This window comes from Anneissia japonica, unplaced genomic scaffold (assembly GCF_011630105.1).
Source record: "Anneissia japonica isolate Jap-2015-1 unplaced genomic scaffold, ASM1163010v1 scaffold288306_len61938_cov135, whole genome shotgun sequence".
Lineage (NCBI taxonomy): Eukaryota > Metazoa > Echinodermata > Crinoidea > Comatulida > Comatulidae > Anneissia > Anneissia japonica.
In genome coordinates this window covers 30164-49427 of record NW_022736365.1, presented here as the reverse complement: position 1 = coordinate 49427, position 19264 = coordinate 30164, and the positions used below count along the sequence as shown (strand labels likewise).

At 33.3% G+C, this 19264-nt stretch overlaps 1 protein-coding gene across 1 annotated transcript; it reads right to left on the bottom strand.

Annotated features, from left to right (window-relative positions):
* Nucleotides 1-16: 16 nt before the first annotated feature.
* LOC117116770 (balbiani ring protein 3-like) lies at nt 17-18506 on the bottom strand (the record flags this gene model as incomplete). The annotated part of the gene is made up of 10 exons (XM_033260876.1): nt 18360-18506; nt 10772-10890; nt 9459-9521; nt 8595-8657; nt 7731-7793; nt 6868-6930; nt 5779-5859; nt 4000-4059; nt 3001-3133; nt 17-69 (listed from the first exon to the last, which is right to left on the bottom strand). Coding segments are annotated over exons 1-10 (793 nt in total), but the record flags the coding sequence as incomplete, so codon positions are not given.
* Between the last annotated feature and the right edge of the window lie 758 nt (nt 18507-19264).

The window sequence follows — 19264 nt, the reverse complement described above, 5'->3', positions numbered from 1 at the left end:
AACTGATTACCTATACCTGTAGTCCCATACATATTGTTGTCCACATGTGACACCATTTGAGGCCTAGTCCTAAAACAAAACACAAGGTTAAAATTGAAGTATAATATTATTATATGCTATTCATGCTATGATTTTTAGTTTCTGATTTCCTATTAGTATTCAGTCAGTTGTTTATTTACTATGAAATAATACAGCCAAACAGTTGCATGATATTTGTTTTCTTTTATCAGTTCCGTGTAGCATACTTCCTCATGTCGACTCGCCTTTGGCTCGGCCAAGGCAATTCAACATGGCTCAGCCGACTTCTATAGCGATTTAGCGACCTGAGTAGCCTAAGCACTATCAACATTACTTTTATAGATAAAGACTCGGAGCTTAAAGGCCGAGGCATGAATGCTGCTAATGTTAGGGACGTAGCCAGGATTTTGAAAGGGGGGAGCCGTTATGAGAATTACAGGATCTCGGCGGGGTCAATGGGGTGAATCCCCCTCTGAATTAGCGCACACTGAACGTTCTTAGGACTGTTTGAGAGGATAAAGTGAAAATTGCAATAGACGCTTTATAAATAAGCGCAAAAATAATTATATAATAAATCAACAGTGGCAAATCCAGTAATTCGAAAGAGAGGTGAACCAGGGAGAGAGTTTCACAGACCGAGGAACCACCCACCTCAGCCCCACCATGGTTGGGGCTGAGGTAAGAAAATTTTATGATTAGGGCATTTCTAGATGGCCGGAAATTACACTCGCACAATTTTAATATATTTTTCTTTTTTTTTTCCTTAAAAAAATGAAGGGGGGGGGGGCTTTGAATCCATCTCTGCTCAAAACATTCTTTATCCAAAATAGTCATAATCACAAAAAATGGACATGAAAAACCAGATCACATCCTAAAAACAAACAGCAGTCACTAAGACATACACCAGGAGCCGACTCGCTGGAGTTTAATGTCATATACCCAGGGAAGGGCACAGATCTGTTTTGAAAGGTGGAGGGGGAGGGCATTTTGTGAGTCGACACCCACCTCAGCCCCACAATGGTTGGAGCTGAGGTGAGAAAATTTGAGGAAATAGTACCTATAGATGGCCAGAAATGACACTTTTAGTAAAATTCATCATCATCACATCACCATTAGTCAAAATGAAGCGCCAAAAAAATTCTCATGTTCTTTTATCAGGGATTTTTGACAACCATAGAGATCTTATTAATGTGTGTGTATAGCATAAAAAACAAAGCTTAAAAACATTGTCTTTGAGTATGTACTTTACATAGGCCTACTTCAAAAACGTGATTTCACAACCACCTCAGCCCCACCATGGCTGGGGCTGAGGTGAGAAAATTTGAGGAAATAGTTATAACATAGTTACACCCATCAGTACATAATATTGGCGCGTTTGTGACGCTTGCGACAATATTACATCATTATCACGTTGGATGAATAGATGGATCACCGCTGAATCTCTCCTGGGAGAAAAGTGTTTTTCAATTGAGTATTATAAACAGCAGTTTGATTGTAAATAAAAACACGAAAATATTGGAATAGTTTCACTGAAGCTACGTGATAAAAACTCGGATTTTATTTTATACATAAGTTTGGCTTAATTTATCTTACTTCGAAGATGTGCGTGTTGTCCCATAGTATATTGTCTGTTTTGGTGCTGTGTATCGCTGTATCACTGCCTACGCAAGGGGTATACATCCCCTGTCTCTTATACACATCTGCGTTTGACTCCAGCTCGTCGTGAGTCGAAAAATAATGGCAGTATAATTATAACACGTCAGTCATTTTAGGTTCCTTCTTAATTCTTTAGGTTTATACTCAATTCGATCATTATTTGAGGCCTAATTATTCTATTGTTATTGTTATTTTATTAGTTAGTAGTAGTAGTAGTAGTAGTAGTAGTAGTAGTAGTAGTAGTAGTAGTAGTAGTAGTAGTAGTAGTACGGTAGTAGTAGTAGTAGTAGTAAGCCTATGTATATAAGAGTATATTTCTAAGTGTTAAGTAAATTTTTTTAATAAACTGATTACCTATACCTGTAGTCCCATACATAATGTTGTCCACATGTGACACCATTTGAGGCCTAGTCCTAAAACAAAACACAAGTTTAAAAATGAAGTATAATATTATTATATGCTATTCATGCTATGATTTTCAGTTTCTGATTTCCTAAAAGTGTTCAGTCAGTTGTTTATTTACTATGAAATAATACAGCCAAACAGTTGCATGATATTTGTTTTCTTTTATCAGTTCCGTGTAGCATACTTCCTCATGTCGACTCGCCTTTGGCTCGGCCAAGGCAATTCAACATGGCTCAGCCGACTTCTATAGCGATTTAGCGACCTGAGTAGCCTAAGCACTATCAACATTACTTTTATAGATAAAGACTCGGAGCTTAAAGGCCGAGGCATGAATGCTGTAAATGTAGCGGTATATTATAATAATCATCTCAGTGAATAAAAATACATAGGCCTAAGTGATTTTCTTAGGTCTATTATATAAATTTGCACAGCTTGTAGTAGGACCCTTCTGTGTGTTATCTTGGATAATACTCCGGCTGTTAATTATACGGTAAGCGACAAAGAAAACAATATAAACAAAACTAAAAATTTGATCAAAAAATAAATAATATCTTTGAACATAATGTAAAACTGACGGTTTTGTGAATCTACGTTAAAACGTTGTTTTGGTCGAAATTGAAGTTTGTGTCTCTTCGTGGTGTCGGTGAAGTTGTATACATTGCAAGATGCATGTAATATTGTTTTCTCCCAGGCGAATTGTTTTTCTCCCGGCTCTAACAGGGAGGAAACTTTTTCCGACAGCGGGGGACCCCGGTCCTCCCATTGGCGTCACTCCTGGTGGGGCTTAGCGGATAGAGATACATCATCAGTTTTCGTCTGTTTATGCACATACTTTCTTCTACGGATAAAGTTTCATTATCTTAGCCTAAAAAAAATCATAAACTTATTTTCAATAACTGTTTTCAAGAATAAAATACTTGCCCCTTTTTCGATTTCTTTTTCATGAGAAACAAAATCATTACGATAATGCCAGTCAATATAATTATAAACAAAGACACAACCGATGCTGTAGCTGCAATGGTGGCCGTATGGTTATTTTCATCATCTTTTCCATCTATAAAAAATTTGTTTAATCGGTTAACTGATATATTGATTAATAGGTTGATTGATCGATCGCACGGTCAGTCGGTTGGTCGATTGGTTGATTGTTTAGTTGTCTGCCTGGTTGTTTTGTTGATTGGTTGATTTGGTTGATTGATTGATTGATTGATTAAAGGATCGGTACTGCAGATTAGTTAATTAATAGAAACTTGCATTTATAATTTTAATATATTATTGTATAAAATATAGAAATAATAATAATAATAATAATAATAATAATATTAATAATAATAATAATAATAATAATAATAATAATAATAATAATAATAATAATAATAATATGAATTTACATTTGTATAGCGCATATTGTGCAGTACCTCTATGCGTTATACATAACATTATAAAACAATCAGTATGATGATTATAAGTGGTTTTTGGTGTAGTCATCTTATCACCATATTTTTCGTCTGTTTTAATTATTCTTTATTAATCATTTATTCAATTGATTGATTGATTGATTGATTGATAACCCGATTAATCAGTTAGTCGATAGGTTGAGGTTTGGTTGAGTTGTTTTAAATGTTGATTAGGGAAGTTGGTTGGTTGTTTAGTTGGTAAATAAGTTGGTTGCTTTAATCGGTCGATTGGTTAGTTGGTTCAATAATTCATGTATTGATTAATTGCGTGATTGATTAATTGATAAATTATTAGATTAACTAATTGAATAATAAAATAAATTGATTCATTGATTAACTTTAAATTGTTTTGCTTGAATGATTAAATAATAAAATATATATATTGATTGACTGACTTATTATTTGATTCAAGTAGAAAGAAATTGTAGGCCTACTATACCATTAGTGTTTGGACTGTTATTACCTTGTCGTTTATCATCAGCGATTTTAGTCATCTTTTCATGATGTATTTCGTCCGTTTTACCTGAAATTTATTAAATTGATTGATTGAATTACCGATTTATCAACTAGTCGATAGGTAGATTGTTTGGTTGGAGTGTGTTAATGTTGATTAGTATTTAGTTGGTTAGTAGGCACTGTAGGGGAACTGGTAGGTTGTTAGTTCGCAGATAAACTGTGTTCTTTAATCGGTCGATTGTTTTTCTGGTTGATTAATTAATTTATTGATCATTTGAGTGATTGTTTAGTTAATAAATTATTAAAATGATTTAATAATTAAATAAATCGATTGAATGATTTTAAATTGTTTGCTTGAATAATTAATAATAAAAATATAGTTGATTGATTACTTGATTGATTGATTGATTTGGTGTAAACACCAAAGATAACCCATGCAAATCTGAATTAAACTTATATCTATTGGGGTTCTTCTGGTGGTAATTGGTCAGTATATCGGAAAACAAGTCATTTTTTTATTTCCTGAAAAGTGTACTGTGTTCTTTAACGTTCACATTGCCCATAATGCTTACACGGAACCAATCAGCGTAATAAACGTCCTGTCCGAAAGAAGGTTCGTTAACGATAGGAATCGAACCGGTACCTAGAGATTTTCATATTTTTGCGCACAACCAGTGGCTACCACCAGGATAAACTGACTGAGTAGGTTAGTTGGTTGATCAGTCAACCGACCGCCCGATTGAACAACCGACCGACAGACTGGTGTATAGTCCTTCCGAGAAGACTCGCTCTACCTCGAGAACCAGGTGAGCGTACCGTTCGAACCAGCGCCGATGTTATGGCTGTAGGTTGCGGTGCCCCTGCCTTAAGCGCTCGGACATTCGAGAGTCGCTTTGATTGATTGATTGATTCATTCATTCATTCATGCACTGAATACAAAATTTAAGGTAGAAAGATTGTAGTCTTACTACACCATTAATGACCTGACTGTTGTTTACTTCTTATCATCACCTATTTCTTCTGTTTTACCTGAAATTTATTCATTTATTTATTTATTCACTTGATTGATTGATTAATGTATTGATTAACCGATTGATCAGTAGTAGGAATGTAGGTAGATCGTTTCTTAGGTTTGTTTTAACCATTAGTTAGTTGGCTTATTGTTTAGTTGGTAGATAAGTTGGTTGGTTTTAATCTGCCTGTTGGTTGATAAAATCATTTATTGATAATTTTATTGATTAGTAGAATAATTAAGTAAATTGATTGATTGATTAATTATTAAAGTAATTAAATAATTGCTTGCTTAAATATTTGCATAATTAAAATAAATGGATTGACTAGTTGATTGTTTGATTGATAAATGGATAAACATGTCAGAGCAGCGGGCGGACGGATGGGTGAATGGGCGGATGGGTGGATAGATGGATAGATGAATAATGGGCTAGATGGCACATAAATTAGTATTTTTATAAACAATTCCTGAATAAATTTATTGGTAAAACATTTTAAAACAACTCATGTCTATGTTCAAGTTAATTATTTTTACCCAATCCAATTCAATCAGAACATTTATAAAGCGCCTCTCTTTACAGATACGATGCGCTGTACCCCACATATTTAGGCACCTCACAACCCACAAGCAGCCGTGATGTGCTTTTATTTTTCAAAGTTTTTTGAAAATATTTTGCAATTTGCTTTTTTAAAGAACGATACTATAATTATCGTTAACACCACTTTTTGTCTACTACATAGAATTAGTAATACCAATGTTCACAATCTTTCTTACCTGGATCTCCTGTCGTAGGAGTATCATGTGTACAGGTTTGCCACCATGTACTTTTACACACATTCTCTAATGCGTTGCAATCTATGCAAAATAGAAAAGAAAGTAAATCTTTAACAGCAAGCAGTCCAACAACATAACCACTTCAAGATAGTCCTACATACTGTAATCACAAAATAACCTAAAAAATGTGAATAACAAATATTTTAACAAATTATGTAGGTCTTTGATGTAGGTCTTTTTCTGTCAGTGTCAAAGCTAGACACTGACGGAGTGTCGTAACACATGAGCTCGGGCTCCGGACCATTTTAAGCCAGGACGATAAGCTTAATAGAAATAAAATAACGTCTAACATATACGGCGTTGGACCTTCAAAAACGCCAGAAGGTAGAGGACCGGAGAAGCCTTATCTAGGAGCCACTCACTACCACCATTACTAACAGCATACACGCTTGCAACTAAGAAATATTGGCAAACGATGATGTTGGTGTTGGTTCTGTCTTGGCGACCATGGTAGTTTTATGCTTACTTTACTAGTTGATCTTTGTCGGTTCATAGTGAATGTTTCCGTGTTCCAAGGAATGCTAATTATCCATATACACCTGAGCATATTAAACTAAAGTGGTATACCTTTCCTATTATTAGACTGTATTTCTACACCTTCCCCTGCCCACTACCTATTATACTCCTAATTTTGAAGACCTCATAAGAGGTCGGTTTTACCCACCACAACCAGAACATTCAACTCGTCAGAAGAATGGTTTATTACGTACGGAATCCTTTGAAATGATAGACGGTCTCCCTCTTTAACGTTTTCCATTTGTACGTTTCCAGCAGAACAGAACATCTTTGAGGTTTTCGTCGTTGGCTCAATGTTAGTGTCCAACAAACCTCAATGTTCAATCACTAACGTTTTATGCTATTTCTTGTTTTCAAACATTTTCTACCCTTATTTACATAAAGCGTATACAAACTATAATAATTATTGCCTTACCTAAAGAATGTGAACTCCAGTCGGAGAAAAACTAAAACTGGAAATTAAATAAATGATCAACGTTTATAACCGTTTCTATTCGGGGTATTATGGCGTACCTTTTTTGCATTTTTGTTTGCACATTGGTTGTAGGCTTTCACACACCCTTAAGTTTGAGCAAGCTATAAAAATAGAAGAGAACGGAAACATTACATCCTATATATTACATGCCCATAACACATTACAAAAGATCTTTGTAAATTCAAAATGTTGTAATTACGTTTTCAAAAATAATGTTACTAAAATATTTACAGTAAAAGATGTTTATCCTATTAGTACCAAAGCAATTGAATTGCCTTGGTTATATACTCTGACCTACAGTTGGACAGCGTGAATTATCAGTTTTGCTTTACTGTTGTTGGTGTTCGTTTCTGTCGACCATGGTTAGTGTTATTTTTTTTATTGTATGTAAATTCCTCATATATAGAACCTATAACCCCCCTTACAACCTAAGGTGGTATACCTTTCCTATTATTAGACTGTATTTCTACACCCCCACCCCCTTACCTATTATACTCCTAATTTTGAAGACCTCATAAGAGGACGGTTTTACCCACCACAACAAGAATATTCAACTCGTCAGAAAAATGGTTTATTACGTATGGAATCCTTTGAAATTCTAGACGGTCTCCCTCTTTAACGTTTTCCATTTGTACGTTTCCAGTAGAACAGAACATCTTTGAGGTTTTCGTCGTTGGCTCAATGTTCGTGTCCAACAAACCTCAGTGTTCGATCACTAACGTTTTATGCTATTTCTTGTTTTCAAACATTTTCTACCCTTATTTATATAAAGCGTATACAAACTATAATAATTATTGCCTTACCTAAAGAATGTGAACTCCAGTCGGAGAAAAACTAAAACCAGAAATTAAATAAATGATCAACGTTTATAACCGTTTCTATTCGGGGTATTATGGCGTACCTTCTTTGCATTTGTTTTTGCACATTAGTGGTAGGTTTTCACACGCCTGTAAGTTTGAGCAAGCTATGAAAATAGAAAAGAACGGAAACATTACATCCTATATATTACATGCCCATAATACATTACAAAAGATCTTTGTAAATTCAAAATGTTGTAATTACGTTTTCAAAAAATAATGTTACTAAAATATTTACAGTAAAAGATGTTTATCCTATTAGTACCAAAGCAATTGAATTGCCTTGGTTATATACTCTGACCTACAGTTGGACAGCGTGAATTATCAGTTTTGCTTTACTGTTGTTGGTGTTCGTTTCTGTCGACCATGGTTAGTGTTATTTTTTTTATTGTATGTAAATTCCTCATATATAGAACCTATAACCCCCCTTACAACCTAAGGTGGTATACCTTTCCTATTATTAGACTGTATTTCTACACCCCCACCCCCTTACCTATTATACTCCTAATTTTGAAGACCTCATAAGAGGTCGGTTTTACCCACCACAACCAGAACATTCAACTCGTCAGAAAAATGGTTTATTACGTATGGAATCCTTTGAAATGGTAGACAGTCTCCCTCTTTAACGTTTTCCATTTGTACGTTTCCAGTAGAACAGAACATCTTTGAGGTTTTCGTCGTTTGCTCAATGTTCGTGTCCAACAAACCTCAGTGTTCGATCACTAACGTTTTATGCTATTTCTTGTTTTCAAACATTTTCTACCCTTATTTATATAAAGCGTATACAAACTATAATAATTATTGCCTTACCTAAAGAATGTGAACTCCAGTCGGAGAAAAACTAAAACCAGAAATTAAATAAATGATCAACGTTTATAACCGTTTCTATTCGGGGTATTATGGCGTACCTTCTTTGCATTTGTTTTTGCACATTAGTGATAGGCTTTCACACGTCTGTAAGTTTGAGCAAGCTATGAAAATAGAAAAGAACGGAAACATTACATCCTATATATTACATGCCCATAACACATTACAAAAGATCTTTGTAAATTCAAAATGTTGTAATTACGTTTTCAAAAAATAATGTTATTAAAATATTTACAGTAAAAGATGTTTATCCTATTAGTACCAAAGCAATTGAATTGCCTTGGTTATACACTCTAACCTACAGTTGGACAGCATGAATTATCGGTTTTGCTTACTGTTGGTGGTGTTCGTTTCTGTCGACCATGGTTAGTGTTATTTTTTTTTATTGTATGTAAAATCCTCATATATAGAACCTATAACCCCCCTTACAACCAAAGGTGGTATACCTTTCCTATTATTAGACTGTATTTCCCCCCCCCCCCCCCCTTACCTATTATACTCCTAATTTTGAAGACCTCATAAGATGTCGGTTTTACCCACCACAACCAGAACATTCAACTCGTCAGAAGAATGGTTTATTACATACGGAATCCTATGAAATGATAGACGGTCTCCCTCTTTAACGTTTTCCATTTGTACGTTTCCAACAGAACAGAACATCTTTGAGGTTTTCTTCGTTGGCTCAATGTTAGTGTCCAACAAACCTCAATGTTCGATCACAAACTTTTTATGCTATTTCTTGTTTTCAAACATTTTCTACCCTTATTTATATAAAGCGTATACAAACTATAATAATTATTGCCGTACCTAAAGAATGTGAACTCCAGTCGGAGAAAAACTAAAACCAGAAATTAAATAAATGATCAACGTTTATAACCGTTTCTATTCGGGGTATTATGGCGTACCTTTTTTGCATTTGTTTTTGAGCATTGGTTGTAGGCTTTCACACACCATTAAGTTTGAGCAAGCTATAAAAATAGAAGAGAACGGAAACATTACATCCTGTATATTACATGCCCATAACACATTACAAAAGATCTTTGTAAATTCAAAATGTTGTAATTACGTTTACAAAAATAATGTTACTAAAATATTTACAGTAAAATATGTTTATCTTATTAGTACCAAAGCAATTGAATTGCCTTGGTTATATACTCTGACCTACAGTTGGACAGTGTGAATTATCGGTTTTGCTTACTGTTGGTGGTGTTCGTTTCTGTCGACCATGGCTAGTGTTATTTATTTGATTGTATGTAACGTCCACATATATAGAACCTATAACAACCTCACCCCTTACCTAATGATTTAATTCATTCAAATGATTTTATTTAATCGAAATAATATTTACTTTTTAGTTCTATAGGTATCTGATTCTTTACAGTCCATTTTTTCAGGTATATTTATGCATTATAAGAATTAATTTATATATCAAGAAAATCCCGTTTCACATTTTCTTTGACAGAAACCCTTCGTTCGACTCTGTTACCACATCGTTGTATTAGAGCAAACTATCAACAACAAAAAATCAGTAGAGAAAATAATCTTCTATAGCAAGCTTGCAAACGGAAGTAACAAACAGGGATCTTAAATGTGTAGTTTGGTGGTAGGATCCTGTGTTCAATTCCTATAAACACCCCTCCCCCTCCCCAACACTCAAAGCCGCATAAAGAGACTGGGTTTATCCAGCATCGTTGTATACCGTAATTGGTGAGTTAATTGCTGTCGGATGTAAATGAAATAAATTGTTATAAATCATTATTATAAAATGTTAAGAGGCAAATAAAAAAATAGGCCTACGTCTTCCAATGACTTCGAAGTTTTAAATTATTTCAGCTATATATAATCTATCAAAATTTAATTCTGATGATTGTGTTTTATAATGACAGAAAATAGAAAATTTGAACATGAATTGTGTAATTTATTGTCTGTATGTGCCTTATATGAATCATTAATATTTCATCCAAAAGCACGCAACAACAAAATTCTTCTCTTTCGTCAACAGAAATAACGTTATCATCAATGAGTAGACGGAATTAAATCAAGTTTACTGTTTAATTCTTTCCAAAATGTAGTATTTTTTTTACAAATAACAGTATTGTTTGTAAAAAGCAATTCATTGTTTTAATTTAGTACTTGAAAGAGTTTTTTCTCCATTTTTTATGTACTGTAGACAATATCTTTAACCCGTCAGATGAAATAATAGAAACTTAAACTTAACCTTCTTCCCAAACAAAACCAAGTTCTGCCTGACACTTATCTTTATCACATGTTATACGACAATTCTTTTCCATGGAGCATAGACCACATACATCACATTTATCTGGCTCATCAGTAGGTCTAGTATAAAAACAAAAGATGCTACACACTGTATATTAAAGCCCAATTCTCGGCAAAAAATTTACTGAAAAAAGAGTTTTTTTTTTAGAAAAATGAATATGTATTACTCTAATTATTATAAATCATGGAACAATATTGGCATAAATTTTAGTTTTACGCAAAAGGATAAAAAAAAAAGAGAAAAAGAGACTATTTCTCATTGGAAATTACCATTATCTCGAAGACGTCTTCGTTATCACGCAAATTCAGAGGTTGTAGATCGCATCCTCTGGAATGCTATCACTTTTGTATAGTACACTTAAAGCTTTGTCTAATTTGTCAAATTTTATGCGACAAAAATGTGATGTGCCAATTATATATGGGTACGATGACGTCATATCACATACTATCAAATTGTATCAAAAATGTATAACGTGTTCAATTCTTACTTTCCATTACATTTATGTGACGCTATTTTGATGAAATTTGATAGTGTAGACAAAGCTTTATACAGTCAATAAAGTACGTAGTATTTGTTTTTGTACTTGGCATCTCGCACACTGTCCCGCTTTTATGCATTAAAGCATGGAGGTATAATAATATAATATAATATAATAATAATATTTTATACCTCCATAATTAAAAATGATATTTGTATTTTATAAAAAATGTCTCAATAATTTTCTATCGAGGGGGATCTTGAGAGTGGATGGGTGAAGCCCATAAAAACACTGCAGGGCCGTCGGAACCGTACCGGCAGCACCGGCTATGGCCGGACCACTTTTTCTATAAAAAAAAAAAAAAAGTAAAAATATATAAATAAATAAATAAATAAAATATAGGCTAAAAGCTTAAAGGTCTTTGTAGCACAAGAACTTCAATCTCAGTATATTTCAAAGGGTAGATCCATAATTGTTCAAGCAGTGGTGAGGGGGAGGTGGGGTAGCAGGGGGAGCAAAACATGTTCAGAATAGATAAGTGAGTAGCACATAGCATTAATATGCATTGAAATGTTTAAAATTTAGAGGCAAAAACAAGGGGGAACGTGCCCCAGCCGGTGAGGGCAGAACCTCTACATTTGTCATTTTTTAAAACATGGTAAAATATAAATATTTAGGTCTGAATGAGTGTCATAACCATAATTTGTTTTGCAACTCCAACTCTAGAGTCCTTGATGAGATTTGCGGCGCCCGTGAGGGGAGGGGTGTCTCAGGGAGTGGTAGCATATCTCCCGTCTAGAGGAAGTCAATAATTTTAACACTGCTTTGAAAAAGCATTTTGACCAGCAGAGAGTGCCATTTCCGAGTGTCTAGAGGGGTCGATTTTTAAAATTTGCTCACCTCAGCCCCAACCATGGTGGGGCTGAGGTGAGTGAGAGGACAGTGACGGATTCAAGGGGATCTGAGCCGGCCGCTCCCCCATTCCCTTAATTTTCTTCAAAAAAGGGAGAAAAAGGGAAAATGTAAAACTTCAATTAAGTCTGCGATTGCCATTTCCGGCCATCTAAAGGTGTCATAATCATAAATTGTAATACCTTAGCCCCAACCACTGTGGGGCTGAGGTGGTTTAGATTTTCGGTCTGTCAAAATCCATGTCTAGGCCCCTGTATTTTGAAATCCTGGATCCGCCACTGGACTACCTATTGGGCCCCTCCCCAGTTAGAAAATTTCTGGATCCGCACCAGCAAGCGTCCTGAGTATAGTAATGCTATCGAAGTAAACTTTGAGGAAAACATAAGATATAATATTTCGTTCATGGTTGGCATAAACGGAGCCTAAGATGTCTAGCTATGTACAGGCTTTAAAACGATGGCAAGACCCGTGTGGATATTATCAAATATATCGTAAGATAATGAATACAATGTTTCATTCCGGCAAACACTAGTTGTTCAGTATAAAGAATAGACTAGATGGGGTCGTGGGTTGCGAGAGATCCGATGTTCGTGCATATATCTTCACCGTCGTCGCGATCGGTTCTCAAAATTATGCCTTCTATTTTACCGATTTTACGTGTGCTTCTGTGGCCCAATTTTGGTCAAAATACAATGTCTGTTTTAGATTTTATGTTGTAATGTTAATTTCGGATACGGTATTTCTCGAAATTGTACTTGAGTGAAAGGAAGACCTTTGAACAAAATTTAAAAAAAAATAAAAGTTTTAAATGCCGACCTGAATTATTGGAAAATTTAGGTCGGTCACGCAGGGCACACAACATAATTTTGTTGGCCTATATATATCTGTCTCTTATACACATCTAGATGTGTATAAGAGACAGGCTTTATACAGTCAATAAAGTGCGCCCTCTCTATAGTAAAAAAAAAAAAAAAAAAAGGGAAGCCTACACTGTCTCTTATACACATCTTATATATACAGATATATAGATAAGTTCTGAGTAAGTTTCAAAGGTTAGTTAAAAATAATATTCAATATTAGTCAAGGGGGCGACTTGGTTAAGGGGCGACTTTGCTAGGTGGGGGGGAGCGACTTGGTTAGGGGGGCTTGACAAGGGGGAAACTTTGTAGGGGGAAACTTTGACTGGATCTCTAAAATGTCTAGCAAGTGGGGACTCTTGAATCGGCCTGCAGCTGGATTTTTGTGATAGTTACTTATGATCAGGTCTAGTGTTAAATATGCATTTTTCATTAGTCGTTATACATGTTAAAAAATATCATTGTTAATACTGGTAATAATAAATATAAATATATAAGAAATATATGGCAACAATATAAATATACAACAACAAAATATATATGAATAAATTATTTAATTTTTATATATGTAATATTTATGTTATTACTATAGTATATTAAATAATATTAATGCATTCTATACAAATTAAAATTAATAAATAATATAAATAAAATATAGAAAAATGTAAATACTTATATACATACTTTCATATAAAGAAATAACAAATATATTACAACAATATAAATATTTTAAAAACAATTTTTAAAAAAATAAATAAATAAAATTTTGTGTGTGCTGACTGTAATGCCAGTTATGTCGGAGAAACTAGCCGACACTTCTCAATACGCGTGCGCGAGCACTTAGCGATAGATAGGAACTCTCACATATTAAAACACCTTAAGAATTCACGAAATGATGCAAACTTGTAGCAAGAACTGTTTCCGTATTCTTGACTCCGCCCCATCAATTCATCATCTCAAAATAAAGGAGGTATTACATATTCAATGGGAGCAGCCCTCACTCAACAAACAACTTTACCCTGTTAATTTAACTTTGTCATTCTGATTTTACTTCATTCCGTTTACCATTAATTATACATTGTTTTTATTCATGATCTTGGTGTTTACAACTTGATACGGTTGAATTACGTATAGATTGACGTATTATAAACTTCACCTCGTTTAAATAAGATTGCCTATATGGAATCTCTGTACACTGATGTGACAGTAGGATCTGTCGAAACATGTATGTAGCGTAAGGCCTAGCAATGGCTAGGCCTTATTAAATTTTTCAGGCATTGCCTGAAATGATCGTTCTCAAAAGTATCGTCATATTTTTGAATATTATGAGTGGTTTATTGTGTCATCGATCATTTGGTAACATTATTCATGACTTTGCTCACAAATATGAGGGGAAACTGACAATCGGCGATCTTCGTAAGCTTGAGAAAACAGCTGTTAAATCAAAGAAGGCGGAGTTGGACATTAACTTTCTCAAGAACTGCCAATTATTCAATGTTGTTCCCAAGATTATTTGTTTCAATTTGCCAAACGTTTCTTTTACCGATGGAATTGCAATACGGAAACGACTTTTGCGAAGATCATTGCCTGAAATGATCATTCTCAAAAGTACCGTCATATTTTTAAATTTTATTTAAAAAAAATTATAGTAACATAACATATTTAAAACATTAGAATATATATATAATATATAATAATATATACATAAATCATCAAAGAAAGGTTAATACAGTGTTCGAATAAAGGACATAATAACACATCGTGTAGCATAACTCTCAACGAATGTAGTCCTGTAAATAAATGAATAAAGAAATTGTGTAATAAAATGCCTCTAGCGGGACTCGAACCTGCGACCTCTCGCTGTCAAGGCGAGCGTCATAACCATTAGACCATGGAGGCTTCATGGTTAAACAGATTCAAATACCACCAGATACACTCCATTACACAATAAGTACGACTAGAAACAAATTTATATAATATATATATATATAATATACTTAATATATAATATATATATAATTTATAATAACTATATTAATATATATACATATAATATACATATATACATACATATATACACACATATATACATATATATACACATATATATATATATATATATACATATACACATACATACATAAATATATACATATATATACATAAATATATACATATATATATATACATATATATATATACATATACATACATACATATATATACATACATATATATACATACATATATATACATATATACATATATATACACAAATATATACATACATATAGATATATATACATATAGATACATATAGATATACATATATATAATATATAATATTATAGTAACATATATATATACATATATGTGTATATACATATTTATATGTAATATATATAATATAATATAATATAATATATAATATTATAGTAACATAATATATTTAAAACATTAGAATGTATATACATATACATATCTTAAATTAATTATATATATACATATATATATATATATAATATATATATATAATTAATTTTCATTATGAAACGGGCAGCAAATTGTAAAACAATAATACTGCAAGGGTGCCTTTAAGGTATGTAAGCTTCATTAAAAAATCTATAGGCTATGTTCTCACACGGCAGCTAACGGTTAGCAGGATCCGGATCCTGCTAACCGTTAGCTGCCGTGCGTCCATGCGAAAAAATCCCGATCCGGATACCAACAATATGATGATCGAATCACTGGCCAATAAGAAACTGGAAATTGTAAACGCGTACGTGTGATTAGTTGATGATAGAAACGCCCTCAACTTGCTTATCGATAGTGCTTGCTAACCGTTAGCGTATTCGGATACCGCTAACGGTTAGCGCTAACCGATCGGGCGTTCTCTCGCAGGTGCTAACGGTTAGCGCTAACGGTTAGCTCCCGATCCGGATACTATGGCTCTCGCGAGAACCAGGCCATGGTCATTTTTATATTTCACTAATTTTTCACCATGAATAATTTAATTTGCATTTTATACCTTATCATTTCAGGTTAATGAACTAAAAAATATGGCAAAAAAAAAAAAAAAAAAAAAGGGAAGCCTACATTTATATTGTATCTCCAGTTAAAAACAAACACAAATCAGTACTTCAATTACAATTACAAACCACTGCGGACAATTTTCAAGAAACTGTTTTTTCTGCTTCATATCACACTGAATTCCAGATTGAAAACCAAAGTCCAGTGAAGATGAGGGATTTTGGGACCAATATTCTTATAAACTCAAACATTAAAATAAAGCAGTTGGAAGAGATACCATTCCAAATTTAGGAATTTATTAACCCAAAACATTCTTTGCATTCGAGTGTAAGCAACACTCAAGTCGTAACCAGAAAAGCTAAGGTTATACAGCTTTCAGGAACCAAAAAGTTCAACACAAGAATTGGGCTAAAAATATTACACAATGTATGATGATTGATCCATCGTGTTCAGTACAGACAACTATTTGGGAAAATTTCATTTACAAAATTAAACATCCAGACTGCAAGCAAAAATTTTTGAAATGTTCAATAAGGTGTCAATTTGCAAGTGAAAATTTTTTTTTTTTAATATGTTTTCTGTAATAAACCGACTTACAATTAAGATAAAAGCCTTTATTGCTATCTTGTTACAAAATCGTGGATTCAGATTATATAGTTTTTAATTACCTTAAATGCTCAAAAAAGCGCCGCGTCGTGGCTCTTAAGAGTATATCATTTTCTTTTGTGTAACTAAAGAATTTGGATTATAAATACAATCTATACAGTGTTAAGATGAATAAATAACACAATGAATACACAAGTATTTCTTCTTTTTTTTTGGGGGGGGGGGTTATTAAAGTGTTAATTTAATATGCCCTATGATAGGCCCACTGTACTACTGGAATATGAGATATGTAACGTTGGAACGGGCATGAAAAGCGCCACACAAGTATTTCTTTTTATGACCTCAGTAGCCACATGTACCTTTTAGGGTACCTATTTTTATTATAGCCAATAGTAGTATAATAAAGTTCAAATACATTATTACCCATTTTTTTTCTTCTTGCCTTTCGGCTTAGCCTATTTATTTTATTTATTGACAGTTTTAATTTCTTCTTGAATTGTCATGTTGAAGAATAGAGCAATTTTGTCATTAGCCCTATAATCGTTTTGAGTATGGTGTGATGTCGCGTTTAATTTAGCATGTCATCGGACCACTTGTTGTTTACAATAAATTAAAAAATACTTCCGCGTATTCTTTGATGACCGTTGATTCTGCACTCTCTAAATATATCATCATCATACATTAACTGATGTGCCTCTGTCGTATTAATTATAGGAAGGGTCTGTTTTCAAATACCACCAAAGTGAGTTTGCTGTAATCAGCATGCTGTTAGGCAATATTTGTTGCCCATTTTAACTGCTAACTTGTTTATAATTTATAACAAAGTTAGCTATAAATTACTAAATTATAGTCTGATGAGTCATGACTGTTGACTACATCAAATTATAGTTTATCTTGTGCACATCTAGTTGTTCCCTTGCCCAATGTTCTCCCGGCTAACCGTGTTACGTCATTAGCGGCAGATTCAAAAAGGCACAGGTGCCCCCACCCCTTAATTTTTCGAAATTATATGGAAAAATAAGGTTAAAAATATATTCAAACTTAAGTCTGACAGTGCCATTTTTGGTCTTTAAGAGGTGCCATAATCATAAATTTTCTTATCTCAACCTCAACCATCATGGTGCTGCGGTGGTCCAGATTTTCTATCTGTCAAAGTCCCCCTCAGGGCCCCTTGTTTTTCTTGATCTACCACTGGTCATAATAACGTTATACCTATAATACTAATTTGGTGTTAAAATCGATTTTTTTTTTTTGTTTTTTTTTTTAGAAAACGTCATCAATTCTAACTAAATAGCTTTATAATCATGTAGGGTATAACTTAAACAACTATATAATGAATTGTTCAATTTTAATAAGGAACAGATATCGAAAGATATATAATGATAATTAATTTTGTTGCTCTACGATTGTTTGGAATATATTTTCATTTAAACAATTGAAATTCGTGATAATACGTTTTCAAGTATTAAAAAAAAATATGTTGTGACCGCAAAAGCAGGTCTAGCCCATGTCTACTGAGGTTAAAGTACATCTAGCCGTTCACAATTGAAGCTAGACTAAATTACAACAGTTTGATTGTAAGCAGACAATACCAAGTTGTAGGCCTATTATCTATAGTTTATACTGATATTGTTAAACTACTTACCCACCGGATTTATTCATCTTAGCTAAATTACCACGGAGTAAATACGATGAAATTAAGATGAAGAAAACTTCGTATTTTACTAAAGACGACGGCATTGTGACTTTGCTATTTCTCTTACTGCTTCAGGTGCTTTTGAAGTAATGACTATTTTTCTTTGAGTGGTATTTTGGTTATTTCCTTGAACAGTTGAATATTAATAACAGGATATTTAACAAGAAGGAAACAATCAAGATGCGCTTATGCTATTTATTCATAACACAGGCTTGGCCGGCAAACACGTTAACTTACATGACAGTTTTATCATCATCAATAATGATTTTATTAAGAAAGGAAATAATATGAAATGCATGTATATAAGAACCTTGGTTAATGTTCATTAAAACTATTAAAAAAGTCGCAAATTTCAAGACAAGAAAATATACAATTCAAAACCTACTAGGAGACATTAACATTATTAATATTTAAATATATATACACACACACACAAATATATCTGTCTCTTACACACATCTAGATGTGTATAAGAGACAGTACTTAGGCTGTTTGTCATCACTTCAAGATGTCTACCAATTCGTGGAAAAGGCGTATTAAAATCCAAATATTGGCGTTTGTGAGCAATACACTTTAATTTTATATAGGTAAGTAGTAAGTATATGAATAATTTTAATGCACTAGTTAGTTGATAACTTAATTCTAATTTGTTTTGAGTCTTTTTTCTGCATTTTTATAGGCGGTTAGACATGGCCTAGGCTAGGTCTAGGCTAGCCTAATCACATCAATTTAAAATCAAATTTGACATACTTGCCTTATATCTTAACTTGCAGGTGATTTTATTGGTAGACTAGTTTGTTTTTAAGTGTGTAAATATGATTGATTTGCATGCCAAGTGCAATTATTACCCTTGT